This window comes from Desmodus rotundus, chromosome 6 (assembly GCF_022682495.2).
Source record: "Desmodus rotundus isolate HL8 chromosome 6, HLdesRot8A.1, whole genome shotgun sequence".
In the NCBI taxonomy this organism is placed as follows: Eukaryota; Metazoa; Chordata; class Mammalia; order Chiroptera; family Phyllostomidae; genus Desmodus; species Desmodus rotundus.
Genome location: NC_071392.1, coordinates 104,576,226 through 104,600,922, shown reverse-complemented (window position 1 = coordinate 104,600,922; position 24,697 = coordinate 104,576,226). Strand labels below are relative to the sequence as shown.

General features: G+C 54.5%; 3 protein-coding genes across 6 annotated transcripts; 1 reads left to right on the top strand and 2 right to left on the bottom strand.

Annotated features, from left to right (window-relative positions):
* Window positions 1-847: 847 nt before the first annotated feature.
* TNNC2 (troponin C2, fast skeletal type) lies at window positions 848-3,724 on the bottom strand. Its single transcript, XM_024559601.3, has 6 exons — window positions 3,593-3,724; window positions 2,114-2,165; window positions 1,830-1,973; window positions 1,610-1,724; window positions 1,323-1,459; window positions 848-1,022 (listed from the first exon to the last, which is right to left on the bottom strand). The coding sequence occupies exons 1-6, from the start codon at window positions 3,593-3,595 to the stop codon at window positions 991-993; spliced, it is 483 nt and encodes a 160-aa protein (XP_024415369.1). The 5' UTR covers window positions 3,596-3,724; the 3' UTR covers window positions 848-990.
* Window positions 3,725-7,169: 3,445 nt separating this feature from the next.
* On the top strand, window positions 7,170-12,908 carry SNX21 (sorting nexin family member 21). Of its 4 annotated transcripts, none has more exons than XM_053927429.2 (4): window positions 7,170-7,314; window positions 7,539-7,832; window positions 8,327-8,484; window positions 11,560-12,657. In XM_053927429.2, the coding sequence occupies exons 2-4, from the start codon at window positions 7,571-7,573 to the stop codon at window positions 12,232-12,234; spliced, it is 1,095 nt and encodes a 364-aa protein (XP_053783404.1). In that variant the 5' UTR covers window positions 7,170-7,314; window positions 7,539-7,570; the 3' UTR covers window positions 12,235-12,657. The 4 variants fall into 4 exon arrangements, with proteins under 4 accessions (XP_053783404.1, XP_071077845.1, XP_053783401.1 ...); XM_071221744.1 differs by adding an exon at window positions 12,795-12,908 and having other exon boundaries at window positions 7,172-7,832; window positions 11,560-12,222; XM_053927426.1 differs by having other exon boundaries at window positions 7,178-7,314; window positions 7,565-7,832.
* ACOT8 (acyl-CoA thioesterase 8) lies at window positions 12,655-24,632 on the bottom strand. The gene is made up of 6 exons (XM_024559627.3): window positions 24,499-24,632; window positions 23,103-23,239; window positions 17,816-18,041; window positions 15,520-15,677; window positions 14,926-15,120; window positions 12,655-12,907 (listed from the first exon to the last, which is right to left on the bottom strand). Exons 1-6 carry the CDS (start codon window positions 24,615-24,617, stop codon window positions 12,789-12,791), a joined length of 954 nt encoding a protein of 317 aa, XP_024415395.2. The 5' UTR covers window positions 24,618-24,632; the 3' UTR covers window positions 12,655-12,788.
* Between the last annotated feature and the right edge of the window lie 65 nt (window positions 24,633-24,697).

Below are 24,697 nucleotides of genomic sequence, written 5' to 3'. Positions count from 1 at the left end.
AGGGAGAACAGCATGTGCAAAGGCCCAAAGGCTGGAATGCGCATCCTCACTGTTCACAGCAGGAATGGTAGATTGCCCAGCATGGATGGAGCCCACGAGGGGAGGGGAAGGAAACTGGATTTGATTCTAGAAGCAATGGGGAGCCTTGGAAGACTTTCAAAAGGGGAGCGGCCAGGTCAGATTTCATTTTTAGCTACATCATGCTGATGGCCTTGGAGGGGACTGAAGTCGGGGAGACCAGGCAGAGGCGGGGATGGATCCAGGGTGGAGATGATGATGTCAGAACCTCCTTCCTGGCTAAGTGTACCCCTACCATCGCCAGCAGGAGACCTATAAGGCGCTCAGAACAGAGGAAGTGGAAAAGATCAAGGGGGAATGCTGCTGCCTGGGATGGATGGGCACCCGCTCCCCCATCCTCAACCCGGTAGCCTGCGCCCGAGACCCAAAGGCTCTAGAAACGAGGGACTGCGCTGAAAGAAAGCTTCACCTCCCTCGCCCAGTTCCAGCCTCCTGCGGCGCCTTCACTTTACCCCAGGTCCCCCCGCACCGTCCGCGGGCTGCCGGCTCATTCTGACTCAAACCGAAACCCCTGCGGCCTCCCTCTTGCAGTGCCAGGCGCCACCGCGGCGAGTCCGCCGAGCGGCACACGCCCAGCGCCAGCTGCGGGTGGCGGGGCGCGAACTTGCGGAGCGCGTCCAGCGCTGCCCAGCTCTCGGCTCCTGCGACCTCCCACACTGCGCAGCTGGAGTCGCCCCCCAGGAGCCGGAGGGCGGAGATGGCGCTCTGCACGGCGGCCCGGCTCCTCTGACACCCGCTCGTGGACCCTCCCCTCACTCAGGCCAAGCGCTTTGCAAAGTTTGCTTTTATTCCTTCTAGAAGGACATCCCAGAAGGGGCCGCGCTTCCCTCCGGGGCGGGGAATGACACTGGGCGCGGCGGAGGCCCCACGCCCGAGGGCCGCGCGGTTTCGGGGGAGGCTGGGGCGGACTTCTTACTGCACACCCTCCATCATCTTCAGGAATTCTGCGGGGAAAAGAGGAACAGGCTATCAGGGGTCCCCTCGGGACGCGGAGCCCTGTGCCGGGGTGCAGTGTCCCGGGACGAGTGAGGCCCGGCCAGGGTTCTGGCCACACCGAGGGCGTGCCCTCGCGTTTAGTGAGAAATGGCACAAAACCGCCGGGGGCTCCCTGCACGCCCGCAGGAGGAACTTGGTCAAGCGATGCCCAGTGGGCGCCCGCGTGGGACCCAGCTGCACTGGCGCCCCGCCCCGCACGCTCCCGCACGGCTCGTCCCCGGCGCCCCGCACGCTCCCGCAGCCCTCACCGTCGAAGTCAATGCGGCCGTCGTTGTTCTTGTCCCCATCTTTCATCAGCGATTCGATCTCCTCGTCTGTCACGTGCTCCCCAGAGGCCCTGAAGATCTCAGCCAGCTCCTCCGCGTCGATGTAGCCGTCTGCGTTCCTTCGGGGGGACGGACGGCGCGGCTCAGGGCGGACGGGGGCTCGCCGCGCTCGACGCCCCTTCCTGGGCCCTCACCCCGGGGACCTCTGTGCCCTGCTGGCCAGGCTCGGACTCTGCAGCCCTGCCGCGGCTCCCAGGCCCCCAACACACCTGTCAAAGATGCGGAAACACTCGGCCAGCTCCTCCTCGCTCTTCCCCTTCGCGTCCTCCTTCATCTGGCGCACCATCATGACCAAGAACTCCTCGAAGTCGATGGTGCCGCTGCCTGCGGGGCACAGGCGGTGAGCGAGGCTGAGTCTCGGGTGCCTGGGTGCTCGCCTCTCCCCCCCCCGCCCCCCCCCAGCCCTGCCTCGGAGGGCTACCCGCTCACCGTCTTCGTCCACCTCCTCGATGATGGCGTCCAGTTCCTCTTTGGTGGGTGTTTGGCCCAGCATCCTCATCACCGTGCCCAACTCCTTGACGCTGATGTCCCCGCCACCATCAGCGTCAAACATGTCAAAAGCAGCCTTGAACTCTGCGAGGGGAAGGAAGGCAGAGAGCTGAGGTGAGCCTGGATGGACGGTCAGCCTCACATCAACTACTCTCCCACGCTCCCGGGCACCAAACAGCCCCAGCACACACCGCCCAGCAGCCAGCCTGCACTCTGCCACTCACCAGCGATCATCTCCTCGCTGAGGTAGGACCGGGCCTCCGCCTGCTGGTCCGTCTGCAGAAGACAGAGAGTCAGAGGGCGGAAGGGGCAGCTCAGGGGCACAGTCTTGCTTTAACCTTGTTCCCCTCGCCCCCCACCTCTGTTAGTGCCCCTTTGTCCTCCAGCAGGACAACTCCAAACTGGCCACCGCTCCTGCCCACTCCCACAGCCCCCAACCCCAGATTTGGAGAGCCAGGGGCGAAACAGAATATGCCCGAGGCCTCCTCACTTGTCAATCAGAGGTCAAATCAGGAACGCCCCGGTAACTTAGGCAAATCACTTAATGTCTCCTCACGCCCCCTTCTCTGCAGGTTTTCAGAGATAAAATGAAATGAACGGAATTTGCCAAGTGGACACCCTTCCAGCGTGGTTTTCCCAATCTCCTAACAGTGTCTAGTATTTTCACAGGTGCTCGATAAAAACGTTCTCAAATAAATAATGTGACACCACGTTATTGAGCACCTACTTAGTGTCAGGCCATAGACTAGGCGCCCCCCTCCCCCCACCAGAGTCAGACAGGTCATCCTTCCCCTTGAGGAACTTGCAGAGAGGATGCAGTCACTGGAGTAAATGCCACTCACACCAGGCAGAATGTGACGGGGCCCTTGTGGGAGTGAAGACAAGATTTCTGTGGGGACTTCTGGTCATGTCTAAGCCAAGGCATCTGGGCAGGGGGCTTTGGGCTGCAGCTGGTGGTGAGGAAGGGCTGAGGTGTCCCAGGAGTTCCTTAGCTTGCCGGCTGCTGGCCCTCTTCCTCGCCCCCCACCCTCCTTCTCCCCTCCTTGCCCATGCCAGGAGAGCAGGCTAATTTTAGTCTGGCAAGGGCAGCAACAGCTGGCCTCCAGGGTTCAGTTACTCCTTGAAGTGCAGTGGGAAGGGGGATCTTAGAGCAAGGTGAGAGTTCTAAATCAGAAGCCCTGTCTGGGAGGCTGTGGTCTCTCTAACACTGGTCTGGCATCTTCTGTCCCTTCTCATCACCTTTGGAGCTCTTGGGGTCCCGCACCTGAGCTGGCTCAAGGCCCTGCAGGCCTCCCATCTTCCAGAGGAGTCTTTCTTCTCTCACTGGCCCTGGGAAGGTTTGGCCAGGCTTCCAGCCAGTTTGCTGGTGACTCCCTCCGGCCTTTGGATCCCCATCTTTACCTAGTTAAGGTAGGCACACGCGGAGCCTCCCCCTCACAGTTCTCTGACCACCATTGCTGGAAGTCTCAGAAGGTCTGCAGGGGATCTGCACACCTTCAGGATCAATGCCTGGAACATCCCAGCCCTGCCCTTCTAAGAGAGGTCCAAGGCTTCCTTCCCAGGCTTCCTGCTGGGTGTCAGGCACCATCACGTTCCACCTTCAAACGTCCGAGTCACTGCCCCACAGAGCACCCAGATCGGGCCCCAGAGAGGCCCAGAGATGCTCCAGCGAGCAAAGGGATGAAGTCCCTTCGCGTCCTTACCATGGTTGCTAATCACAGGGACTCCTCTGCCACGGGCCACCTCCTCTGCACTCCACTACCCGAAGATGTTCTGGCCTGCCCCAGCCCCTGAGATTTGTAGGGGCACTCTCTCCTCCCACCTCCCTACTCCCCAGGACTGGACGCCCTGGCCAATCAGATCCTGGGGTCAGCGAGCTCTCCCCCCTCCCTCCCAGCTTCCTAGCCCATTACCTAATTTAGCCAAGGGACCTTGCAGAGAAATTGAAGACTCAGAGCAGGTGGCAGGACTTGACGTCCTAGATTCTTCGGAGGAGAACCCGCCCTGCTCCACCGCCTTAGCGACTTCCCCTCAAGAAGCACACCAGCTCCGAGATGGGTAAGGACAATCAGAAGAGAGAAAAGTGAGGGTACATGGCGGAATGAGGAGAGCACAGGCCTTGAAGTCTGAAACCCAAGGTCCACGTGTAACCTTGGACGGGTGGCAATGCCGCTCTGAGCTTGTTTTCTTATCCGTGAGATGGGGATGGTCCTTCGCAGAGAGACCGTGGCGTATGCGAGCCAAATTATCAATCTCCTAGCTTGTGCAGGTTACATAGGCTTGGCGCTCAACCAAAGGAATGCCCTGTCTCTGAACCATGGTCAGGGGCAGTGGGCAGGAGGAGGGGAAGTGACAGCCACAGTCACTAAACTTCTACAACATCCCCTACACACTGTGGTACGCATTTTAACCACGTGCTCTCCTCCAGTACTTGTACTATGAGGTGGCAACTGTTACTATTTCTTTTTTATTGCAGAGCTTGTAAATCATAAAGGTCCACAGTCATGTCGGTGATTGTTGTTAATCCTGACTGGGGGGAAGCTGGGACAGACAGTCCTGGCGGGAATCCTCCAGAAGGAGAAATGCATGCAGGGGTCCAGGGAATAGGGTGTGCACTTGGAGGAGGAATCAACATTGAACGCGGAGTCTTCTCTCAAGTTTACCTTCTCCAGGGAAATGATTCTGGGGCCAGGAAGGGACCGGGAGAAGTTTCTCTAAGTAGGTGATGGAGTAGACGGCCCCTTGCGGGAGCTCAGTGAGGAAGTCTGGAGGTTCTCAGTTGGCCATGGGGGAGTGAAGGGGTGGGTGGAGCAAGCCCAAAGGGGGCCCAGCCGGAGGGTCCACAGGGTCCGACTGGGTGTTGGGGGTAGGCGGTGCTCACAGTCACGCAGAAAGAGCACTGAGACAGCCGAGTGCAGAGCCTGGGGCCAGTGAAAGGGGGCTGGACACCAAGGAAAACAGATGGACAGTGGCAACTGGGCTGCCCTCTTCCCCTATATATAGCCATTCCCGAGGAAAGCTCAGCGGAGCCAGGCCAGGCTAAATAAGGCCTCCCCCAGCCAGGCAGAGGGCCAAGGGGCGACCACACCTAGGGGATTCCACTTTGCACACAAACATTGGAACCAATGGATCCCTTTGGAACAGAGAGTGTGGAACTCTCAACAATCATTTGTTCATTAATTTGTTCTTTCATTTATTCAGGGAGATAGGCAAGGTCTGAACTCAGTGCAACCCAGCGAGGGCCTACTTACCTCTCCAAGCTCACTCGCCTTCCCTCCCCAGCTTGCATGCTGCTCTGCTCTGTTCAGACTAAAATACTCAAACAGCTCCAAACATCAGCCTTCCTGGCCTCCAGGCTTTTTTAGACATGTTGGGTTGTTTTCGGGTTTTTTTCTGCCAGGAATTCTCATCTTCTCTTTCTCCATCTGCCTACTTCCCCATCATCTTTCTCAGCTGTAACATCTCTTACTGCCCTGCCTACACCCAGGCCAAGGGATTCCAAAGTGGCCTCCAGCAGCTTCGTCAGCCGTAGCACTGAGCATGCCTCATACTCACGACCTGCTCTGAGTTCCACAGACCAGAGTTCCGTTCACCGTCGTATCCCCCAGCACTCAGCACTTGTCATTTAGCGACTGTTCAGTAACTATTGTGTTCTTTGTAAGAATAACTGCACTGAATGGTCTCTGCTTCAGTATAAGGAGGAAGTTCCTAAGAATCACAGTTGAACGATAACGGGAACAATAACCTCAGGAGGTGATGAGCTTCCTGTTACTGAGTGTATGCAAGCAGAAATTTGATGACGGTCTTCCCAGAGGCTGTAGGAAGACACCCATACAGAGTCTAAGAGTAGCGGAGAACACAGGACATCGGAAGGTCTTTTTGTTCTGGACCCAGAGTAAGCCCCCTCCCCTCCCTGAGCCTCAGACTATCCATCTGGAAAGTGAAGGCATGACTCCAGATATCTGAGTGACCCCCCTGCTCCAACCACCTGTGGTTTTATGAACCCCTGCTTTGTACCCAGACTTAGGCATATGCCAAAGTACAAGTTACTATTCAGCCTGTGTTTAGTGAATGAACGAATGAATGAATGAAGTCTGCTTTTCTCTCCCCAACACCTTGCTGGTAAGCTGAATGAAAACTACTCAGAGCTTTGAAATCACACAGACTTGGCCTTACATCCCAGCTCCCCTATTTCTTAGCTGTGGCCTTTGGGGAAGTCAATTTGCCTAATTTCTTCATCTTGAAAATGGAACGTGATTGTGCAATGGCAACCTCCTCCCCAGCATGTCGTGAGGTGAGATATGACCTCGTGTGAAGCACCTAAAACAGGATGTACAACACAATGCAACCTCGAAAAACGAGAGCCCCGCCCCTGCTGTACATAGGGAGGGTGGGGAGTGTTGTTTTCATTCAAATCTATTTCCCTGGACCCCCTTCTCCTGTGCCATTCCAAAGGAGTAGGGGCCACTGTCTGATTTCATTTGTTTGATTGTGTAACTAGCAACACCTGTCCTGCTAGGGACTGAGACCTGGGCCTGCTGACAGGAAGCGGCAATACACTCTTCCCGACCTGCTGCTACCCCCATGGGTAGCAGATAAAACAGCCCTCCAGAGGGGTTGCCGAGATCACCCTGCCTGCTTCACGGGAAAAGAACAGGACACACAACTCAGGAGACCTCGGCTGCGAGGCCCCACACTCAGACCTCTTGGCAATCTGTTGAGACTGACCTTGGGCAACCAACTCAGTCTTGGGGGCTCAGTTTCCCCGCTTGCCTACGTCCTGCGTGTGTGGCTCACGTCAGATTGTAAAAAGCCTGTGAACACTATAGAAAGGATAACCATGTCACTGATCATTTGTCAGTTGCTGCTCTGTGCCAGGCGCTGGACTAGCGTCCTCGTAAGAGCTACAAAATAGTACTTGTATTAATCGCTCCTGTTTTATAGAAGAGAAAACCTAGGCTTAGCAAGGTCAGATTCCAACCCAGACCACGTGCCTTTTCTTGGCCTCAGTTTTTTCACCAGAGAGATGGGCTTCCCACTGTCGAATGACTTTGGAAAGTTAAAAAGATGGAAACCGAGGGCTTGATTGGGACCAGCCTGGGTCTCCGAGAGGGGTAGGAGGGCTCAAGGAGGGTGTGAGACCCGAGGTTTCGAGGACGATCCAGCCAGAGGCCTGGGGCTCACTCAGGCCTACCCAGGATTCCAAGTCTCCTGGAGCGAAGGGCCCGGGATTCCCGGGCGGCTCCGGGGAGCGGGCGGGGCCGGGGGCGGGGCAGCGCCAGGAAGCGGCCGGAGCGGAGCGCGCAGCAGCTGGGCCCGGCGGAGGCCCGCGGAGCCCCGCCGGCTTCGGTAATCCGCCGGAGGCGGCACCCGGACCCACCCCTGGGGAGCAGCGCGCCCCGGAGTGCACCGCGGGGCGCAGGAGGTAGAGACGCACCAGGGAGCAAGAGACACGTAGGGAGAGACCCGGCTGCCTCCGGGGAAGTGCTCGGCCCCCAAAGGCACGGGTGAGGGGAGGACGAAGCGAGCTGAGTCTAGGAGCTCGCAGGACCCCAGCGGGGAGGGGCAGGTCCTCCACGGGGCCCCTCCCACAGGCCTGGGCCCCGCCCCTCCGCGGGGGACCCGCGTCTAACTCTCGCCCCGGCCCAGGACCCTCCGTCCTGCGCTCCCCCCAGGGTGCCATGGCCTCGCGGCTCCTGCACCGGCTGCGGCACGCCCTGGCCGGCGACGGCCCTGGGGAGGCGGCGGCCGCCACCGAGGGCGAGCAGTTCCCGGAGAGCTCAGAGCTAGAGGACGACGACGCCGAGGGCCTGTCCTCCCGCCTCAGCGGCACCCTTAGCTTCAACAGCGCCGAGGACGAGGACGACGAGGACGATGAGGACGACGAGGCGGCCAGCCCCGACCCGCTGCCCCCAGGGGACGGGGCGTCGGGAGAGGACGCAGGCGAGTGCGGGCGGACACAGGCGGGAACCCTGGACTCGAGTAGGCCTTCACCTCGGTGGTGTTTCCGAAAGCATCTGGGGTTCTGAGTTGATCCTGTCTAAACTCCGAAATTTTGACACTTCTTTAAGTGTCCCAGCCACCTCTTAGCTGTGGGACCTCAAGAGTCACAACACCTCTCTGAGCCAAGTTTCCCCTTGTGTCAAATGGGGACATCACCCCCTGCTCAGGGTTGTGGGGACATTAGTAAATGCACATAGTCTGCGATACAGATGGTAATGTGCTAGGGGATGTTCTGCGGGTGGAGACAGTTATTTAGTGCCTACTGTCTGCCAAGCACCATGTTTGGCATCTGGCCCCTCTCTGGCCCTCAATTGCCATTTATGACAAACAGGGATAGAGCTGTGTCCGCTGTTGGAAGGAGTGAGGTCATGGCACATGGTTGATGTTGACCTGGCCCCAGGCCTACTGATGAGACTGGTCACTTCCTCACACAGAACGGAACCCCTCACCTGATGCACAGCGGGGCAGCCAGCTCCTGGCACGGCAACTGCAGGATTTCTGGAAGAAGTCCCGGAACACCCTGGTTCCCCAGCGGCTGCTCTTCGAGGTGACCAGCGCCAACGTGGTCAAGGAGCCTCCCTCCAAGTACGTGGTGAGTGTGGCTCCAGGAACCCCTGGGCTGTGAGTCTACAAATATAGCTGAGAGTAGGGAAGATTCCAACTCTCTTGGGGGGAAGGGAGCTGGCTGTGTAGTTATGAATGGCTGCCCCCATTTTACAGATGGGAAACTGAGGCTAGAAAGGGGATGTAACTTGTGGAAGTCTTCAAGCAAATGACAGCTTCTCCGAGACTGAGTAAAGAAAGGATTATGGACCTGCCGCCTATCCTGGCTTTGCAAATAAGAGAACTGGTGTGTGTGCCCTACTCACCTCACCCCCCAGGGTTTTGCAAAATGTAGCAAAATGCAAGATGCACAGGAAACAAAATTGTCTGGATCAGGCTTGAAGACCCAAGTTTCATTGGTTGGTGGTTTTTAAAAAACTAGATTTTGGGTAAAAACTTGATTTAAATCCCAGTTGTTTGACCTTGGGTGAGTTCTATAACCTCGATGATCCCGTTCCTCATCCGAGCAATGGGGATACTGCAGAGAACTGTCACAGGAATCAGATCAGACAGGGCATGGAAAGCCCTCAGCATCGTGCCTGGCATTATGAAGTGCTTCAGAAAATGCGTAATAAAATAAAAAGTAGCTCTATTGTTATGTTAGCTTTGGGCTGAAAACGTCTGGCATGTGGGCCCTGTCGTGGCCTCCTTACAACCCAGGCCGACCCACTCTCCAGCAACCGCTGTGTACAGAATAACCTTGTCCTAAGGGCTTCATTTAGGGGGTCGGTGGGGTTGGGTGAAGAGTACTGTGGGGAGGGCCTGGGAGTCCCTGTTTTCTCCGTGGGAAGGAGAAACTGATATGGAAAATGAGGTCTGCCAGGTCCTGCTCCAGGCTGGGCCTGAAACCCAGTCTGACCTGGCTAGCCCTGGCGGCGGCGGCTCCCTGCCCGTCACCTCCCTCCTCCATTTCTGACTCAGCAGGACAGGGGCCTGGAGCCCGGTCCCACATCTGGGCCTCACCACCGCTCCGTTGCTGTTAGTAAACAAGGTCCACACCCAGCGGGTGATTGCTTCAGTTTGAGCAGGAATTGACCGATGATCAAGTCTTGAGTAGCTAAAGTCCTGGCCAGGCATCATGCACAGGAAGGGGACCCCAAGGATCAGTTATCAAGGAGCAGCTGGGACACAAGGAAGTATGGGCGTGACTCTTGGGAGGAGAGTGACAAGATAGAGCAGGATGGCCAAATAGGCCCTGGCCCCTGTCTGGAGAAACAAATACCTCCTTTGTCCACTGGGGACCCTGAATCCCAACCGAACTTCCCCTGGGGGCTTAGAGCACGGGCTTTAGAATTAGGTCAGCCTGCGTTTGAATCCCAGCTGGGCCCTTTCCCAGCTGTGTGACTTTGAGGCCTCAGCGGTCAGAGCGGGGACACCTTCCTTGCAGTGCCGTGGTGATGGAGTGAGACAGTGGCTGTGAAGGGCCCGGCACCATACAGGGCACAGGGTAGGCGCTCAGTTCGTGGGGCCACTATCCCGATCACCTGTCTCGGCAGGACGTTGCAGGGTCAGACGAGATAATGGATATTAGATGGTTTGGTGCCACCCCCCCTCCCAAAAAAAGCCAGATAAGCGTAAGGGGGCCATTATAGACCAGTTCTTCCTGAAGTGTGTTCTACAGAAAATAGGTTTCCTGGAATGTTAATAACTGTTCCTTTAAAAGAAAAAAAAAAAAAAGATTTTGCAGTCCGTATGTTTGGGGAATGCAGAGTTGAAGAGTAAGATAAAGTTTCCTTACTGTTTGACTTTGTAATCCTTACTATTAGAGCACACTGTGAATCTTCGAGAAAAGGATAGAGTAGGCAGACCTAACTGGCCTCGGGTGGCTACAGGGCTGGCAGTTTCACAGAGCAAACCCAGCGGAGACACCGGGTTTGCTGTTAGCCTGCCTTTAGCATCCAATGCTCACTAACCCCCTTTTAAAGCTGCTGGCTCAGCGTTCTTATGGACTGCTCCCTACCTGGGTTCTCGGGCGGGGGGAGGTGCACAGCGTTTCCCCAGACATCGGTCACTCGGTTTCACCTTCACGATTCCTGTCCCATCGGAATGCAGCTTGTGCCATTCTCGGTTTAATGTTTTTCTTTAAATAAAACTTTTTTTCCTTACATAAGTTTAAAAGACAACTTTATAGGGCTGTGGTATGTGGAAAGCCTCGCTTGCCATAAAGAGAAGATATCCACAAAAATAAAAGCAGTGACACAGTGTTAAGCCCTGCCTGGAGGCTGTTGCCTGTGTTTTCGGGCTCGTTTCTAAAATTGGAGCTGAGAAGTGTTGAAGTGCTTTTTTAAAACCAGAACTTCTCAGATTTGTGGTCAGAAAGATTTAAAGGGAACTGGGCGGGGGCAGGGGCGCAGGAATCACCTCCTTCTGATTCAGTGTTACCTACTCCAGCACATACCTCTTAAAGATCTCAGGGCCAACGTGTGTACACAAACCACACCTGAGTAAACACTGACCCGGGCCCAGGCTTCATTCACTGGAGCAGCAAGCTGACTGGAGGGGGCCTGCCTTGCCTGATGTCACACAGGGAGGGTGGGAATAGCTGGCCCAGGGTTAGAACTGGAGTCTGCGCCCAGGGTACTTTACAGTGATGGCTCCTGGCGTGTCTGAAGACCCGTCCTCCAGGTCTGGACGGGAATAACCTGGCTAGGGAGGTGGGCGCTCTGTGCTAGAGTAGAGCGAAGCTCCTACAGGCTGGCTCAGAGGCCCAAGAGACTGGCCTGGGCTTCCGCTCACCCCTGGTTTTCCAGAGGGGCTGTGAGAAGAGCTAATAGCCCCAGTAAGAAGGGAGTACTTTCTGGAAGGGGCAGAAGGGCAGCAGCTCCAGGCACTGAAGCTCATCTCTGTCTTTCTCTCCCCGTGCTGCCTGGGCCTGGGCCATTTCAGACGAGCCTCAGGTAAGATGAGCTGGGCTCCCTGGCTGCTGCCCCAGCAGCCCCCACCTTCCTGGGCCCAGTCTTAGGGGTGAAGGGAAGAGGTGGGGGAACAGCGCTGGAAGTGGGGTGTGGGGAGGGAAGGGGCCATGGACGACTTGCACCTGCCCTGACCCCTACCCTCCCTGCAGCTCTACACCATCGCAGTGACTGGGCCAGGGCCACCCGATCACCAGCCGGCCCAGATCTCTCGCCGGTACTCGGACTTTGAGCGGCTGCACCGAAACCTGCAGCGGCAGTTCCGGGGCCCCATGGCTGCCATCTCCTTCCCCCGGAAACGCCTGCGCCGGAACTTCACTGCAGAGACCATTGCCCGCCGCAGCCGGGCTTTCGAGCAGTTTTTGAGCCACCTGCAGGCCGTCCCCGCGCTGCGCCAGGCTCCAGACCTGCAGGACTTCTTCGTGTTGCCTGAGCTGCGGCGGGCACAGAGCCTCACCTGCACGGGCCTCTATCGTGAGGCTCTGGCGCTCTGGGCCAATGCCTGGCAGCTGCAGGCCCAGCTGGACACCCCGTCCGGCCCCGATCGCCCTCTGCTGACCCTGGCTGGGCTGGCTGTGTGCCACCAGGAACTGGAGGACCCTGGGGAAGCCCGGGCGTGCTGCGAGAGAGCCCTTCAGCTGCTGGGGGACAAGAGCCCCCACCCTTTATTGGCACCCTTTCTAGAGGCCTATGTCCGGCTCTCCTGGCGCCTCGGCCTGGACAAACGCCAATCAGAAGCCCGGCTCCAGGCCCTGCAGGAGGCAGGCCTGACCCCCACGCCACCCCCCAGTCTCAAAGAATTGCTCATCAAGGAGGTACTGGACTAACCTTGCCTAGACTTCAGGCCAGCCTGGGGAGAGGCGCTGCCCCAGGATAGCAGGGGCGGGGGACTGGTGAGGACCTAACAGCGGTTGGGAGGCTGTAGGGGTGCTGGGAACCCCTGGAAGTACCACAGAGAATTTGTGGCAGACCAAGGACACGTGATTCTTCCGTTGAGCTGGGCTCAGGAAAAGCTCTGGCTGGGGATGCCTGAGACGGGGCAGGGAGGGAGTCTGGTGCCCTCCTTTCAGCCTATGAACAGCTCGGGGCTGTGCCCCAGGTTGGGTTCGGGGTTCCCTTTGCCTCGGGCCTCCCAGCCAGTGAAGCAGCTTGGCCGTAGGGCCAGGGACTCTGCCTCTGGAGTCCTGGAGGTGATGGCTGGAGGACACGCTGCAGTTCTGGCCCAGGGGAATTAAAGGCCAGCAGCTCCAGTGTTATCAGTCTCTTTATTGGATGTGAAGGACAGAAGGCCCAGCCCTCAGCTGTGACTCCTGCATCAGGAGTGGGGGAGGTGGGGGGAGAAGAGAGGTCCTTGAAGCCCAGGCCAAGCTGGTACCTCTGGCTACAGCTTGCTCCCTGAGACCCCGGGCTTCACTCGGATCACGCCCTCCTGGGCACAGGACACAGCCAGGACCCCGTCCCGACGCCACAGCTGCCCACGGACCAGCCCCCGGGAGCCACCTGCAGGGGAGGAGAAGGGTAAGAACAGCCTTCTCTCTCCTTTAGCACAGCCAAACCGGCTTCTGGGAGAGGGTGCCGTCCAGGTTGAGCTGCCCTGTACATGGGCGCACAGAGTGTGTGGTCACTCCCAAACTCCAAGTGCCCTTTTATGAGCCTAGGGTGGTCACTCATTGGGAATAACTCCTCCCACAGGAACCCAACATGACAACTTAAAAGCACTTTCACATCTCCTCCGGATTCCTCAGAAAGATCACAGAGCCCTGGCTGGTTTCCGTACTAATTCACCATGCCACCTTGAGCGAGGTCACCCCTCTCTCTGAGGCTTGGTTCCTTCATCCCTCCTGAAAAATGGAGGAGGGCGGGACCAAGGGTGTTTTAGTGAGATGATTTCTACAGCTGCTCACAGCTTAAAGGAGCAAGAGAGTAATCTTTTAAAACGCATGCTCTCTGTTGAGAAACAAAAAGCTCACTGGCTTGCCCTCTCTTCCCCTCATTCCTGAGGCAGATGCCCCAGGTTTTAAGAGTTACTGTCTTCTGCATAGTCCCATCAGCTGAGAAGACTGTATGGAACTTAACAATGTGTGATTCATATTGAGAAAACAATAATAGGCCCTGGCTGGTGTGGCTGAGTGGATTGAGTGCTGGCCTGTGAACCAAAGGGACACCAGTTCGATTCCCAGTCTGGGCACATGCCTGGGTGGCGGGGCCAGGTCCCCAGTAGGGGCATGTGAGAGACAACCACACGTTAATGCTTGTCTCCCTCTCTTTCTCCTTCCCTTCCCCTCTCTCTAAAAATAAGTAAGTAAAACCTTTTTTAAAAAAAAGATCACAGAGCGGGGACTTCTAGAACAGTCTCAGTCAGTACCTGGGCTAAGCAGATCCAAGCTCGTGTTAGGAGACCCGTCAGTTCCCTTTACAATAAATTAAACCAGTCCCTCCAGGCTGGTATTATAGGAAAAGCTGCCCCGCCCCCACCCCACCTCCAAGGGTACAAAGGGGCTCGGGGGAGAGGACCTCAGGCTGTGAGGTCCGGCCGTCCTCCCTCCCCACCTGCCAATTTTCTCCTCTCCCTTGCCAGTCTTGGCCAGCCTTGGCCCAGCTTGGTGGTTATGACGGGAGCTGCTGGCTTCCCCTCCACACAGTGCAGCTCACTTAGTCCTCACAGCAGCCAAGTGAAGCAGGGCTGCTTGTCTCCTTTTCCATATGAGCCTGCCTGAAGTTTAGAGAGGCTCATGAACTTGGCTTTAAGAATCGGGCCAAACCCCAACCCAAGTCTCCCAACTTCAAGGTTGCTGGTCCTGTATTGTGATGTGGTTGGTACTTGAGAGTCCCCCTTCCCTGAGTATAAAGAGTCCCTTAAGTTTTGTCCCTGTTGTACAAAGCGAGGCTTTTCTTCATTTGAAAAGTACTTCCTTGGAGAGGAACCCAGGGCTCTGCCACCAGACACTGATGAACGAGTCTGGGTTTCTCCATGCCTGGTGAGGAGCTTCCAAGTAGCGAGGGCCTTAGAAATTGTTGAGTGCCCCCCAGCCCCAACCAGGTTAATTGGCAGAAGCACTTACGGAGCTTCTTAGAAATACAGTTTCCTGGACCTCTTCCAAGACCTGCTGAGTCAGAATCTTAGAATCCGAGCATCTATTTTGACAAAGCTCCCCCAAGTGGTAGTATGATGGGCCACCAGGTTGGGATACTACTACTCTAACACAACTCTATTTAGGTTGGGAAGCTGAGGCTCGGAGAGGCGATGGGACTTGCTCAAGGTCATACGGAGACTCTGAAGTGGTTCTGGGACCTGAACTGGGTCTCTGAGATTAAGTGAGTCACAGTCCCAGTGTGCTACAGCAACTAAGAGCTGAGCAGATGTCCTGTCCTCCAGCCTCACCCTGTCATTTCAAAGACAAGGATGCCAAAGCCTAGGGGGACAGGAGAGCAAGTGACCTGTATGGGTACCCTATAGAAAAGCAGGCTCCCTGCCACCCCAAGGCCAGTGCCCTTGTCCCACATGGCCCCACACTTACCAGCCCAGGGGCTCTCGCACTGATAGAGCATCCAGCGGTCCGCTCGGAAGGGGGCGTGGAACCACATGGAGTGGTCCAAGGAGGCCATGAAGTGCACGTTACACTGCCACCGGTGCGGCAGCAGTGCTGTGCCCAGGAAGGCATAGTCCGAGATATAGGCAGCCACGCAGCAGTGCATCTTGATGTCGCCCTCCCCTGCAATAGGTCCCAGCCCCATCAGCACTGGGCTCCTGGGCTTTACAGCTCAGGACCTGCAGGGAGGCGAGGAGAAAGGGGCTGCCGCGCACAGACGTGCAGACTGTCCGCTGCATGAGGGCACCTGGCAGGGGGTGGAGTCTTCAGTCCCCAAGTCTCCCACACAGGTAGCAGTGGACCTGGGGAAGAATTTCAGCAAGGTGCCTTGCCTTCCCCAGAAAGGGCCTACATTAGGATTACAGTCGCCTCCCATTCTCCCCATGCAAAAGCCTGACGGGCCTGGTGAGAAGCTGAGCCAACCTCCCCATCAGGCGGATGAGGAAATAGGCCCAGAGAGGGGAAGTAACATGCCCAAGGCCACACAGGGCAAATGAGGTGCAGGCCAGGGGGTCCTCTTACCAATATAGCCCCGGGCTCGCACCCAGAACATCTGTCTGGGCTCTGTGTTCTGCAGCTGGCTCAGGGTGGGTGGGTTTACTGGCTTGATCTCAATGGGCACGTCCTGGGCGGCAATTCGGTTCAGGCCAACTCGGTACTTCTCTTGGAGGTTAGGGTCCCTGAAAGTAAAGGGGAGAAGAGCTAGAGACCCAGAGAGGGGGGAAGCCTGTCTTCTGAACTGCTTCTTCCTACCCCCTCATTCCTTTGTAGGGAGTCTGGCCTTAGCCTGAAAATTCCCCTCTGGCAGGCAGGAGTGACAAGTCTTTGAAGCCCTTCTTTGCTTCTGAGGAGCCATGTGGCTTTGCGCAAGTTAGTAATCTCCCTGAGCCCATTCACCCATCTGCAAAATGCGAACAGTGACAGCAGCCTGCCTCGCAGTGACACTGGGGAAGGCAAGATAATGCGCACAAAGCCAACGCAGGACAGTCACGAGGCGTACCTGCACCCGCGGTAACTCGCTCCTCTCAATCCTGTAAGTCAGGCGCGATTATCTCCCCCTGGGTGAGTCCTGCAACAAGCGCAGAATCCGAGCAGCCTGCTCAGGCAGGGAGTACAGAAGTTAGCGTCTGGACCCAGGCGGCCTGGCTCCATGGTTCACACTCTTAACTGTCTCTCTCTTCCAAACACTCAGGGGCCAGGCTGCCCGACTTGGACTGAGTCACCTAACCCTGAGCAATTGGACACACTGTGTCCCCAGGGGGAGGAGCCCACTTCCAGGGAAGCTCCTTTGTCTTGGTCACAGCCACGCCTGGTACACGACGGAATTTCCACGTTCATCCCTGTCCTCTCGGGCACTGTCCATTCTGTGGGGATGGAATGTTCTCTATCTTCACTGTCCACCGTGGCAGCCCCCAGCCACAGGTGGCTACCGCATGCCTGGAATGCGGTTAGTGTGACTGGGGAACAGGACTCTTCTACCTAATGTTAAATACAATGCTGTGTGGCTTTCTTATTGGACAGCACAGCTCTTTAGATTCAGGGACCTGTAAGAACAATGTCCTCCTTTCACTTCGGCAAACATTTCTCGGGCTCCAACCGCAAACTAGGCTCTGAGCTTATTCCTCTCGGTCAACAGTGGTATAACTACAATTTACTAACACTCACTAAGTGCCTTATTAATCTCTTACCTCATTTAATCCTCACTGAAGCCTTCCTACGAGGCAGGAATTATGATTAGCACCATTTTATAACTCAGAGCATAGGCTCAGGGTGGGAAAGCAACTTGCCCAAACTCACACAGCTAGTAGAGACAGGGTCTAGATTTGAACCTAGAGCTTTCCCAGGTTCAAAACCACACTTGCCCCACCTGCTGCCGCCCGTGCACGCAGCTCGAGACAGAGGCGCTCTCCCTCAGACACAGCTGTGAGCAGGCGGAGCAGAAACAAACATTTTTTAAATGAAGAAGCAGGGCTCTGAGAGGCCAGGGAATTGGGCAAAGTCAAGAGCAAATGGGCATCAGAGCAGAGCCCTGGCCGAAGCCCACGCGCCAGCCCGGTGTCGGAGCCCAGGGCGCTTTCCCTCGCCCCGGCATTTTTCCAACTTTATCAAGTGTGATCCCAGTAAGAAATATATTTTACCAGGTGATATTTCAAATATTTAACATGCCCTGGCTGGTGTGGCTCTGTGGACAGAATGCTGCCCTATGAACCAAAGGGTCACTGCACCGGTTCAATTCCTGGTCAGGGCACATGCCTGGGTCACGGGCCAGGTCCCCAGTGGGGGGCGTGCAAGAGGCAACCAGTCAATGTATCTCTTGCACATCACTGTTTCTCTCCCTCTCTTTCTCCCTTCCCATCTCTCTAAAAGTAAATAAATAAAATCTTTAAAAAATTTAACATGCACTAAGGCAAAGGCAGCAGGAGCGAGCCCTCCCCTTGCCAGGCATTAGCTCTTAGGCTGCTGGATCATGTGACCTTGAAAGGTGTGGTGGGGGGGAGCGTCACACAGGGACTGGGGAGGTGAAGATTTACCAAGTACTTACAGAAGTGTTTCAATATTTTAACGACCAGTAAAACTGTACTGTACCTGGACTGGCTGAATCATAAGCCTGCACTTTACATACGTACACACGCAGACAGGCCGACACACACAACTGAAACTCAACTTTCACACGAGCATTCTTACCCCTACTACATACATTACACCCCAGTACCTTCTTCCCGAGTCCATATTTTTAAATGGTCAAGACGCACTAACGGAGTCCGCGACCCACACACAGGTGGCAACGGCACTGTCCCGGAGTCTCCAGGTCTCTCACCTTAAGTACTGGTCAATGAGGGTCTCGTAGTCCAGCAGCCCCTCCGGTGGGGGCACCGTGGGCATGCAGAACTGGTGCTGTATGGGGCTGGGCTGGGCCTGCTGGAAGGAGGCCTGGCAGATGAAGATGGGCCGGCCGTGCTGCACGGCCTTCACAGAGCGCACCGAGAAGCTCGCCCCTGTTCGTGTGCGCTCGACGTGGTACAAAACGGGCACCTTCGGGTCCCCTGTAGGGGGCACAAGGGACACAGTGAGCCCGAGTGAGCCCCACATACCCTGTCGTCATCACAGTGGCAGGACAGGCACTGCTGCTACTCGCTCCCCATTCCTTTTCTGCTTGGTAGCTACTGACTGAGGCCAGCGGAGGCCCAGGTACCAGGGACAGACAGATCACCAGACCCTGCCCGGCGATGCTCCCAGGGCAGGTGAAACCCTTCTTCCTCAACAGCAACGAACAGAAGGGACATGGCCAGATCCCCTGCATTCAAATCCTAGCTCATGGGCTGTGTGACCTTGGGAAAGTCACTTAACCTCTCTGAGCAGTTTAACCCACTATAAAGTGAGGATCATCATACTGTTCATAACTCTCGGGATTTTAATGAGAATTAGTTCATAATTGTAAAGTGATTAGAATAATATCTGGCACACAGAAAGTGCTCTGTAGGGTTTGTTAAATAAAATAAACACTCCCAGCTTTTGCCTTGTTCCCTCTGTGACTGGGACCTTGTCATGCATGAGTCCAGGACCATTCTTCTAGATTAGGGGCCAGCACATCTGTCCTGACCCCTGTTTTCTTTCTTTCTTTTTCTCTCCCTCCCTTCCTTCCTTCCTCTCTCCCTCACCCCTCCCTCCTGTCCTTTCTTTTTTCTCTCTTTCTCTCTCTCCTTCCTTCCTTCCCTCCTTTCAAGAATGAGCAAAGGTTATTCATTCAGAGTTTAGTACAGCAAGGGAGTGAGCCGCCATCACAATGTTTGGCAGAGACTCAAAGGCAGGCAGAGGAGTGAGCAAGCTTTCTCATGAGAAAAGGTTTCAGATGTCCCCTGACTGGAGGCTGTTGCCGTGGGGAAGCGGTGAGGCAGGCTAAGTAGAAGCAGTGGGTACTGTGCAATTGGCTAGGGGTCCACGTTTGGCTGTCCACAGTTGGTCCTACGTTAGTACAGGCAAAAATTAGGGAAGCTGTCAGTCATCAGCCAAGTCCTGGCTCTTTGGGGCGATCGTTACAGGGGCTGTGATTTGGCTTCTGGACTGGTTGCTACAGATGGTGGTTTCAAACCTGACATATAGAAAGTACTTTGGCTTTCTGTGCTTATTGATGCCAGTCGTGGATCCGAGCTCTCTGTTTGTGTATGGTCTGGCCACTGTTTGAATATTCATTCTCTCTCAGGAAAAGCCTGCTGTCAGTCACTTCCTCCCCGGTGCAAATGGCAGTCGCTCGGTCCCTCTCCTTCCGGTCTTCTCTCCCAATGCAGGATGGAAGGCACTGGCTGCAGGCTGAGGACTGTCAGCCTTGAACAACGGACGAGAGGGGTGGGGTTTAGAGGGAGAGAGTCTCCCTGGTGTCCCTGAAGTCCTTCACTGTCTCTCTGAGTTAGGACAACCTTGGAGAACTCTGACCTTGATCAACCCTGACAACCAGATAATATGATGTCTTGAAAGAAGCCAGATCTAGAAAAGTGACACTTCCTCCACCCAAGCCAAGTGGGGAGTTCATCAGGCACCACAGGCTCATTCAATGACAATAAACATCACTGTGGAGCCCTGTGGCCGGCTGGTCAGTCTGATATCTGGCATTGCCGAAGGGGCACTTTTATCAGAATGGGGACTCCTCAAGATCAAAGGCCAAGAGTCCAGACACTAGAGATAGCTACAAGTGCAGTCTGACCTCAGGGGCAGGAAGGGAAGCCTCCTTCCTACCAATGAACTTAAATTAGCTTTCATCTAATCCTTGGGCTAACACAGTACTTCTAGTTACGAGTGCTTTACCTTTCAGTGTGAATGAGTTCCAGACCTACTCTTGGAAATTTTTACTAGAACAGAGAAAGTAGGCTCTGGAGTAGCACATTGAAGTAGGGAGCTAACAGCTCAGCAGTAGTACATTGAAGGCAGGGAGCTAACAGCTCTGCAGTAGCACACTGAAGGTAGGGAGCTAACAGCTCTGGAGTAGCACATTGAAGTAGGGAGCTAACAGCTCAGCAGTAGTACATTGAAGGCAGGGAGCTAACAGCTCTGCAGTAGCACACTGAAGGTAGGGAGCTAACAGCTCTGCAGTAGCACATTGAAGTAGGGAGCTAACAGCTCAGCAGTAGTACATTGAAGGTAGGGAGCTAACAGCTCTGCAGTAGCACATTGAAGTAGGGAGCTAACAGCTCTGCAGTAGTACATTGAAGTAGGGAGCTAACAGCTCTGGAGTAGCACATTGAAGGCAGGGAGCTAACAGCTCTGGAGTAGCACATTGAAGGCAGGGAGCTAACAGCTCTGCAGTAGCACACTGAAGGTAGGGAGCTAACAGCTCTGCAGTAGTACATTGAAGGCAGGGAGCTAACAGTTCTGCAGTAGTACATTGAAGTAGGGAGCTAACAGCTCTGGAATAGTACATTGAAGGCAGGGAGCAACCAATGAATGCATCAATAAGTGGAACAACAAATCAATGTTTCTGTTTCTGTCTCTCTCACCCTTAAATCAATTTTTCTTTAAAAAGAAAAGCCCTGGCTGGTGTGGCACTGAGCACCAGCCTGTGAACTGAAAGTTTGGTTGCTGGTTTGATTCCCAGTCAGGCCAAATGCCTGAGTTTTGGGCCAGGTCCCCGGGTCGGAGGTGTGACGTTTCTCTCTCACACTGATGTTTCTCTCCCTCTCTTTCTCCCTCCCCCTCTCTCTGAAAATAAATGAAGAAAAGCGGAAGGAAGGGAGGGAGGGAGGGAAAAATGGGGCAAAATAACCTTTGGACTGGGCTTAAAGCAAGCTTGTGGCCCGATAAACTGTTTGCAAAGATAACAAGAAAACAGAGATGATGACTACCAGACTGGTGACTACTGGACTGAAAATTAAAAACATTGCTTAGAATTAACATCACTGTTATCTGCACCAATAGAAATTACTTCCTTCTATTGATGTCATTGTTCCCCTTCCCTTTCTCATAAATACCCCTTGTCTTTGGCTCCTAATTGGAACACTATTTGGGTTTCTGCCTGAATCAGTGCTTCTGGAATAGCTTTTCGTTTGATGTCAAAGAAATGCTTGTTGCCTCTTACTTTGAAAGGCCTTTTTATTTTTAGGTTAACATCAAGGCAGAGTTTCCCTTTTTGCCTTGGTGCCAGGAAGCTCAGAATTTTTGTGTAGAACTGCAACAATATGCCTTAGCCTAGTTTTTTGACATAATTATTCCCCAAATCCCCTGATACTACTAGACTCCTGTCCCTGGGTTTTTATTGTAATAGTTCTAAAACAGCAACCAATTACTTTAAACTGTCTGGAAGCCTTTCAAGAGGCAGGTTGGGACATAACTAGTTGGTGATTATTTAGAAACAGTGGCACAGGCATGGCTCATTTCATGCTGCCCCCCTGGGTGGAGAATTTCCCAGGAAGAGGATCCTTCCCCCAGAACCTGGGATGGGCACTCTGGCAGCTCTCCCGTGGTTTGGAATTATCTCCTAAGAATGAAAGAGAAAACCACGAAAGGAGGGAAGAATGTGGAGCTTGGAGTCACACAAATTCAGGTTCATATCCTGGCTCTGCCACTCTAAGCACTAACCTCTCGGACTCCCGGTCTCCATACAAGCAGAATTGAGGCAGGAATCCCCACCCCTGGTGTCACTTATGAGAACTAACAAGAGAGCATACATGGCTGTGTTCTGCACCATGCAAGTTTGAATCATTCCCATAAGCTCGTTATAAAAAGTAATGTTGTCATCTATGGAAAACCAGCAACATACTGGGTCTTGTACTAGATACTTTAGCTGCAAAGACTCAGAATTTTTTCAGGAACAGGATGAAGAAACCAATCAGATAATGTCCCTACACCCTCAAAACAAAACAAAACCAACAAGCTCACTGTGCTAGGAGTACGGTATCAAAGGGCCAGCACTTTTGGAGTTACAACCACAGTGAAGAAATAGAGGACACTCTTATTCCCCACTGGCCTAAAGGGAAGAATGCAATGCCTGTGTACTTTATAGCAATGCCCGCCGGGGAGGGTCTGGCTGCGAAAGGATGGGGAATGAGGGACATGGGGATGTACTGTGAAAAGGTTATATATTGTACTTGCTATTATAACTATTTTATGTTTGTAAAATGAAGAGGAAAACCCTATTGTTGTTTTCTTTTTTAAAAAGAGATTTTATTTATTTTTAGAGAGAGGGAAGGGAGGGAGAAAGAGAGGGAGAGAAAGAGAGGGTTGCCTCTCACACACCTCCTACTGGGGACCTGGCCCCGCCACCCAGGCATGTGCCCTGACTGGGAATTGGACTGGTGTCCCTTTGGTTCACAGGCCAGCACTCAATCCACTCAGCCACACCAGCCAGGGCCTATTATTGTTTTCTCAATATGAATCACACATTGTTAAGTTCCATACAGTCTTCTCAGCTGATGGGACTATGCAGAAGACAGTAACTCTTAAAACCTGGGGCATCTGCCTCAGGAATGAGGGGAAGAGAGGGCAAGCCAGTGAGCTTTTTGTTTCTCAACAGAGAGCATGAGTTTTAAAAGATTACTCTCTTGTTCCTTTAAGCTGTGAGCAGCTGTAGAAATCATCTCACTAAAACACCCTTGGTCCCGCCCTCCTCCATTTTTCAGGAGGGATGAAGGAACCAAGCCTCAGAGAGAGGGGTGACCTCGCTCAAGGTGGCATGGTGAATTAGTACGGAAACTAGACCCACTGTCTCTGGATTCCCTGGCTGGTGCTCTCTTCCCCAAACCAAGCTGCCTACCTCCAAACTCCTAGCAGGGGTTACAGCACCACTCTGAGAATTCCAGCACAGTACCTGGCACCAGAAGGTGTGCACAGAATGAAGAACAAAAGACCCACAGGGAGCAGTTAAGTCTTGTGTCATCTGGGGCCACATAACAAGCAGGTGTGAGGTCTAAAGCTCTTCTTGGCCCCATTCAGGTCTTGTTCCTCTCCAGGCTCCCCTATTGGTGATCAACTAACTCTCTTTCTCCCTCCCTTACTGCCTCCCCCCCCCCCCCCCCCCCCCCGTCCTCCTCCCTCTCCCAAGGCAGGTCCCCAACACCAGGAAGAAGTGCCTGCTGGGCCACCAGGGGTGGGTTGGGGGCAAGGAGGGGGTGGCTTACCTGCCCGTACGAAATAGCAGTGCAGGGAGTGCACGTGAACGTCTTCACTCACAGACTTGGCTGCAGCCACCAGGGCCTGGCCCATGATCTGACCCCCAAACAGCCGCTTGGTTATGGGTACCCAGTAATGCCATCCTCTGCAGGGAGAAAGGGAAAGCAGGAAAAGACTTCAGGGCTGGACCAAATCCTACGATGATCAGTACCAATCTCTTAACTTCATCGGGGCTTGGGATCCTTTTGAGAATCTGGTGAAAGAAAGCCCTGGACCCTTCGCCCAGACAAATGCTCTTATATCATTCTGCACACAGAATGCATCTTCAAGGCCTTCGGGATTGCCTAACCCTTCTGTGGACTTCGGTTTAGGCTAAGAAACCAACCCCCATATTTTATAGTAACAGGGATCAAAGAGGGGAAGTGGCTTTAGCAAGGTCACACAATTGCTAATACTTAGCAATATCTGGGTCTTTGGACCCCAAGTCTGATATTTCTTCCACAGCCCATACCAGGATAAGGCAGAAGCCTCTCAAGGCCTTGAGTGGACTAAGATGAACCCCAAGAACTAAAATGGACTGCATTAAGGGCTTGCCACTTACACCCCTCAACTTTGACAACCCAAGAACTAGATTTAGAGCTCAAAGGGTCCTCAGACTTCAAGTTTAACCCCTTCCGTATGCAGATGGGAAAACTAAGGCCCCAGAGGTGAAAACGGATTGCCCAGTGCAGGAACCTTGCGGATCCAAGGCCACACCCAAGTTTAGCAATTTTATACAATGCTTTTGTTAATAGGCCTCCAGGAAGTTATTTGTGATTCCTTAAATAGGGGGAAGAGAAGTCAACACTCCAAATAGCTCCCGACAAGCCAGTAGGAAACTTGGTGGCCAAAACGGTTAAATCCCCAGCTGCAGTCAAGAATTTACGAGGCTTGGGGAAAGCAAATGGGTCAGGCTTCAGAATGAGTAGGGAGCTACCACACCTCAACAAGTAAGTGGTGGTGTGGAAAAGGATAGTGAATATGCAAGAAGCTAAGGATAAGTTTTAAATCTGATTATTTGTTGCGTGCCTTTGGACTAATCGCAGCCCTTTTGAGCCTGGTTCCCAGGGACATGGGAAGCTGCTGAGAAGGACATCTCAGGTCACCACTTTATTAGTCCAGACTGCCAGGTCCTCCTAGGGGTGGGGCTGCGCAAAACCGGCGTGGAGAGGGAGCAAGCCAGGGCAGCGAGGTCAGCTGTCAGGCACAAGTTCTCTCCCAATCGCCGCAGAGCCTACATCCGGCACAGAGCACATTCTCTTCCAGAAGACTATGAGCCGGAGGCTACTACATACAGAGTGGCAAGCAGCGGCGATCAGGAGCCTCTGTCCTAATAGGGGATGCGCGCCAGATGCGGCCGGCTACCTGAAGAGATCTTCGTCCAGCGGCTCGAGGTTGAGCACGCTGGTGACCAGGACGCTGCGGAGGTCCCCGGGGGGATCGCCACCGCCCTGCCCATCCTCCGGGGCCTGCGGGGAGGTCATGTCGATCACTTGCTGCCGGCCGGAAACCCTGAGCGGAGTCGGACTCGCGGAGACCAGTCCTGAATTCGCAGGTTCCCGCA

Excerpts from the sequence above, each read along its gene's own strand:
- TNNC2 (XM_024559601.3), bottom strand. Across the intron at positions 1,974-2,113 it reads CAGCGAGGAGATGATCGCTG|AGTTCAAGGCTGCTTTTGAC; the intron begins GTGAGTGGCAGA and ends TTCCCCTCGCAG. Across the intron at positions 1,023-1,322 it reads CGGCCGCATTGACTTCGACG|AATTCCTGAAGATGATGGAG; the intron begins GTGAGGGCTGCG and ends TTTTCCCCGCAG.
- SNX21 (XM_071221744.1), top strand. The coding sequence starts at position 7,571 with ATGGCCTCGCGGCTCCTGCACCGGCTGCGGCACGCCCTGGCCGGCGAC. Across the intron at positions 7,833-8,326 it reads GGCGTCGGGAGAGGACGCAG|AACGGAACCCCTCACCTGAT; the intron begins GCGAGTGCGGGC and ends TTCCTCACACAG. Across the intron at positions 8,485-11,559 it reads AGCCTCCCTCCAAGTACGTG|CTCTACACCATCGCAGTGAC; the intron begins GTGAGTGTGGCT and ends CCCTCCCTGCAG.
- ACOT8 (XM_024559627.3), bottom strand. The coding sequence starts at position 24,617 with ATGACCTCCCCGCAGGCCCCGGAGGATGGGCAGGGCGGTGGCGATCCC. Across the intron at positions 15,678-17,815 it reads CTCATTGACCAGTACTTAAG|GGACCCTAACCTCCAAGAGA; the intron begins GTGAGAGACCTG and ends CTTTACTTTCAG. Across the intron at positions 15,121-15,519 it reads GCGAGCCCGGGGCTATATTG|GGGAGGGCGACATCAAGATG; the intron begins GTAAGAGGACCC and ends GACCTATTGCAG.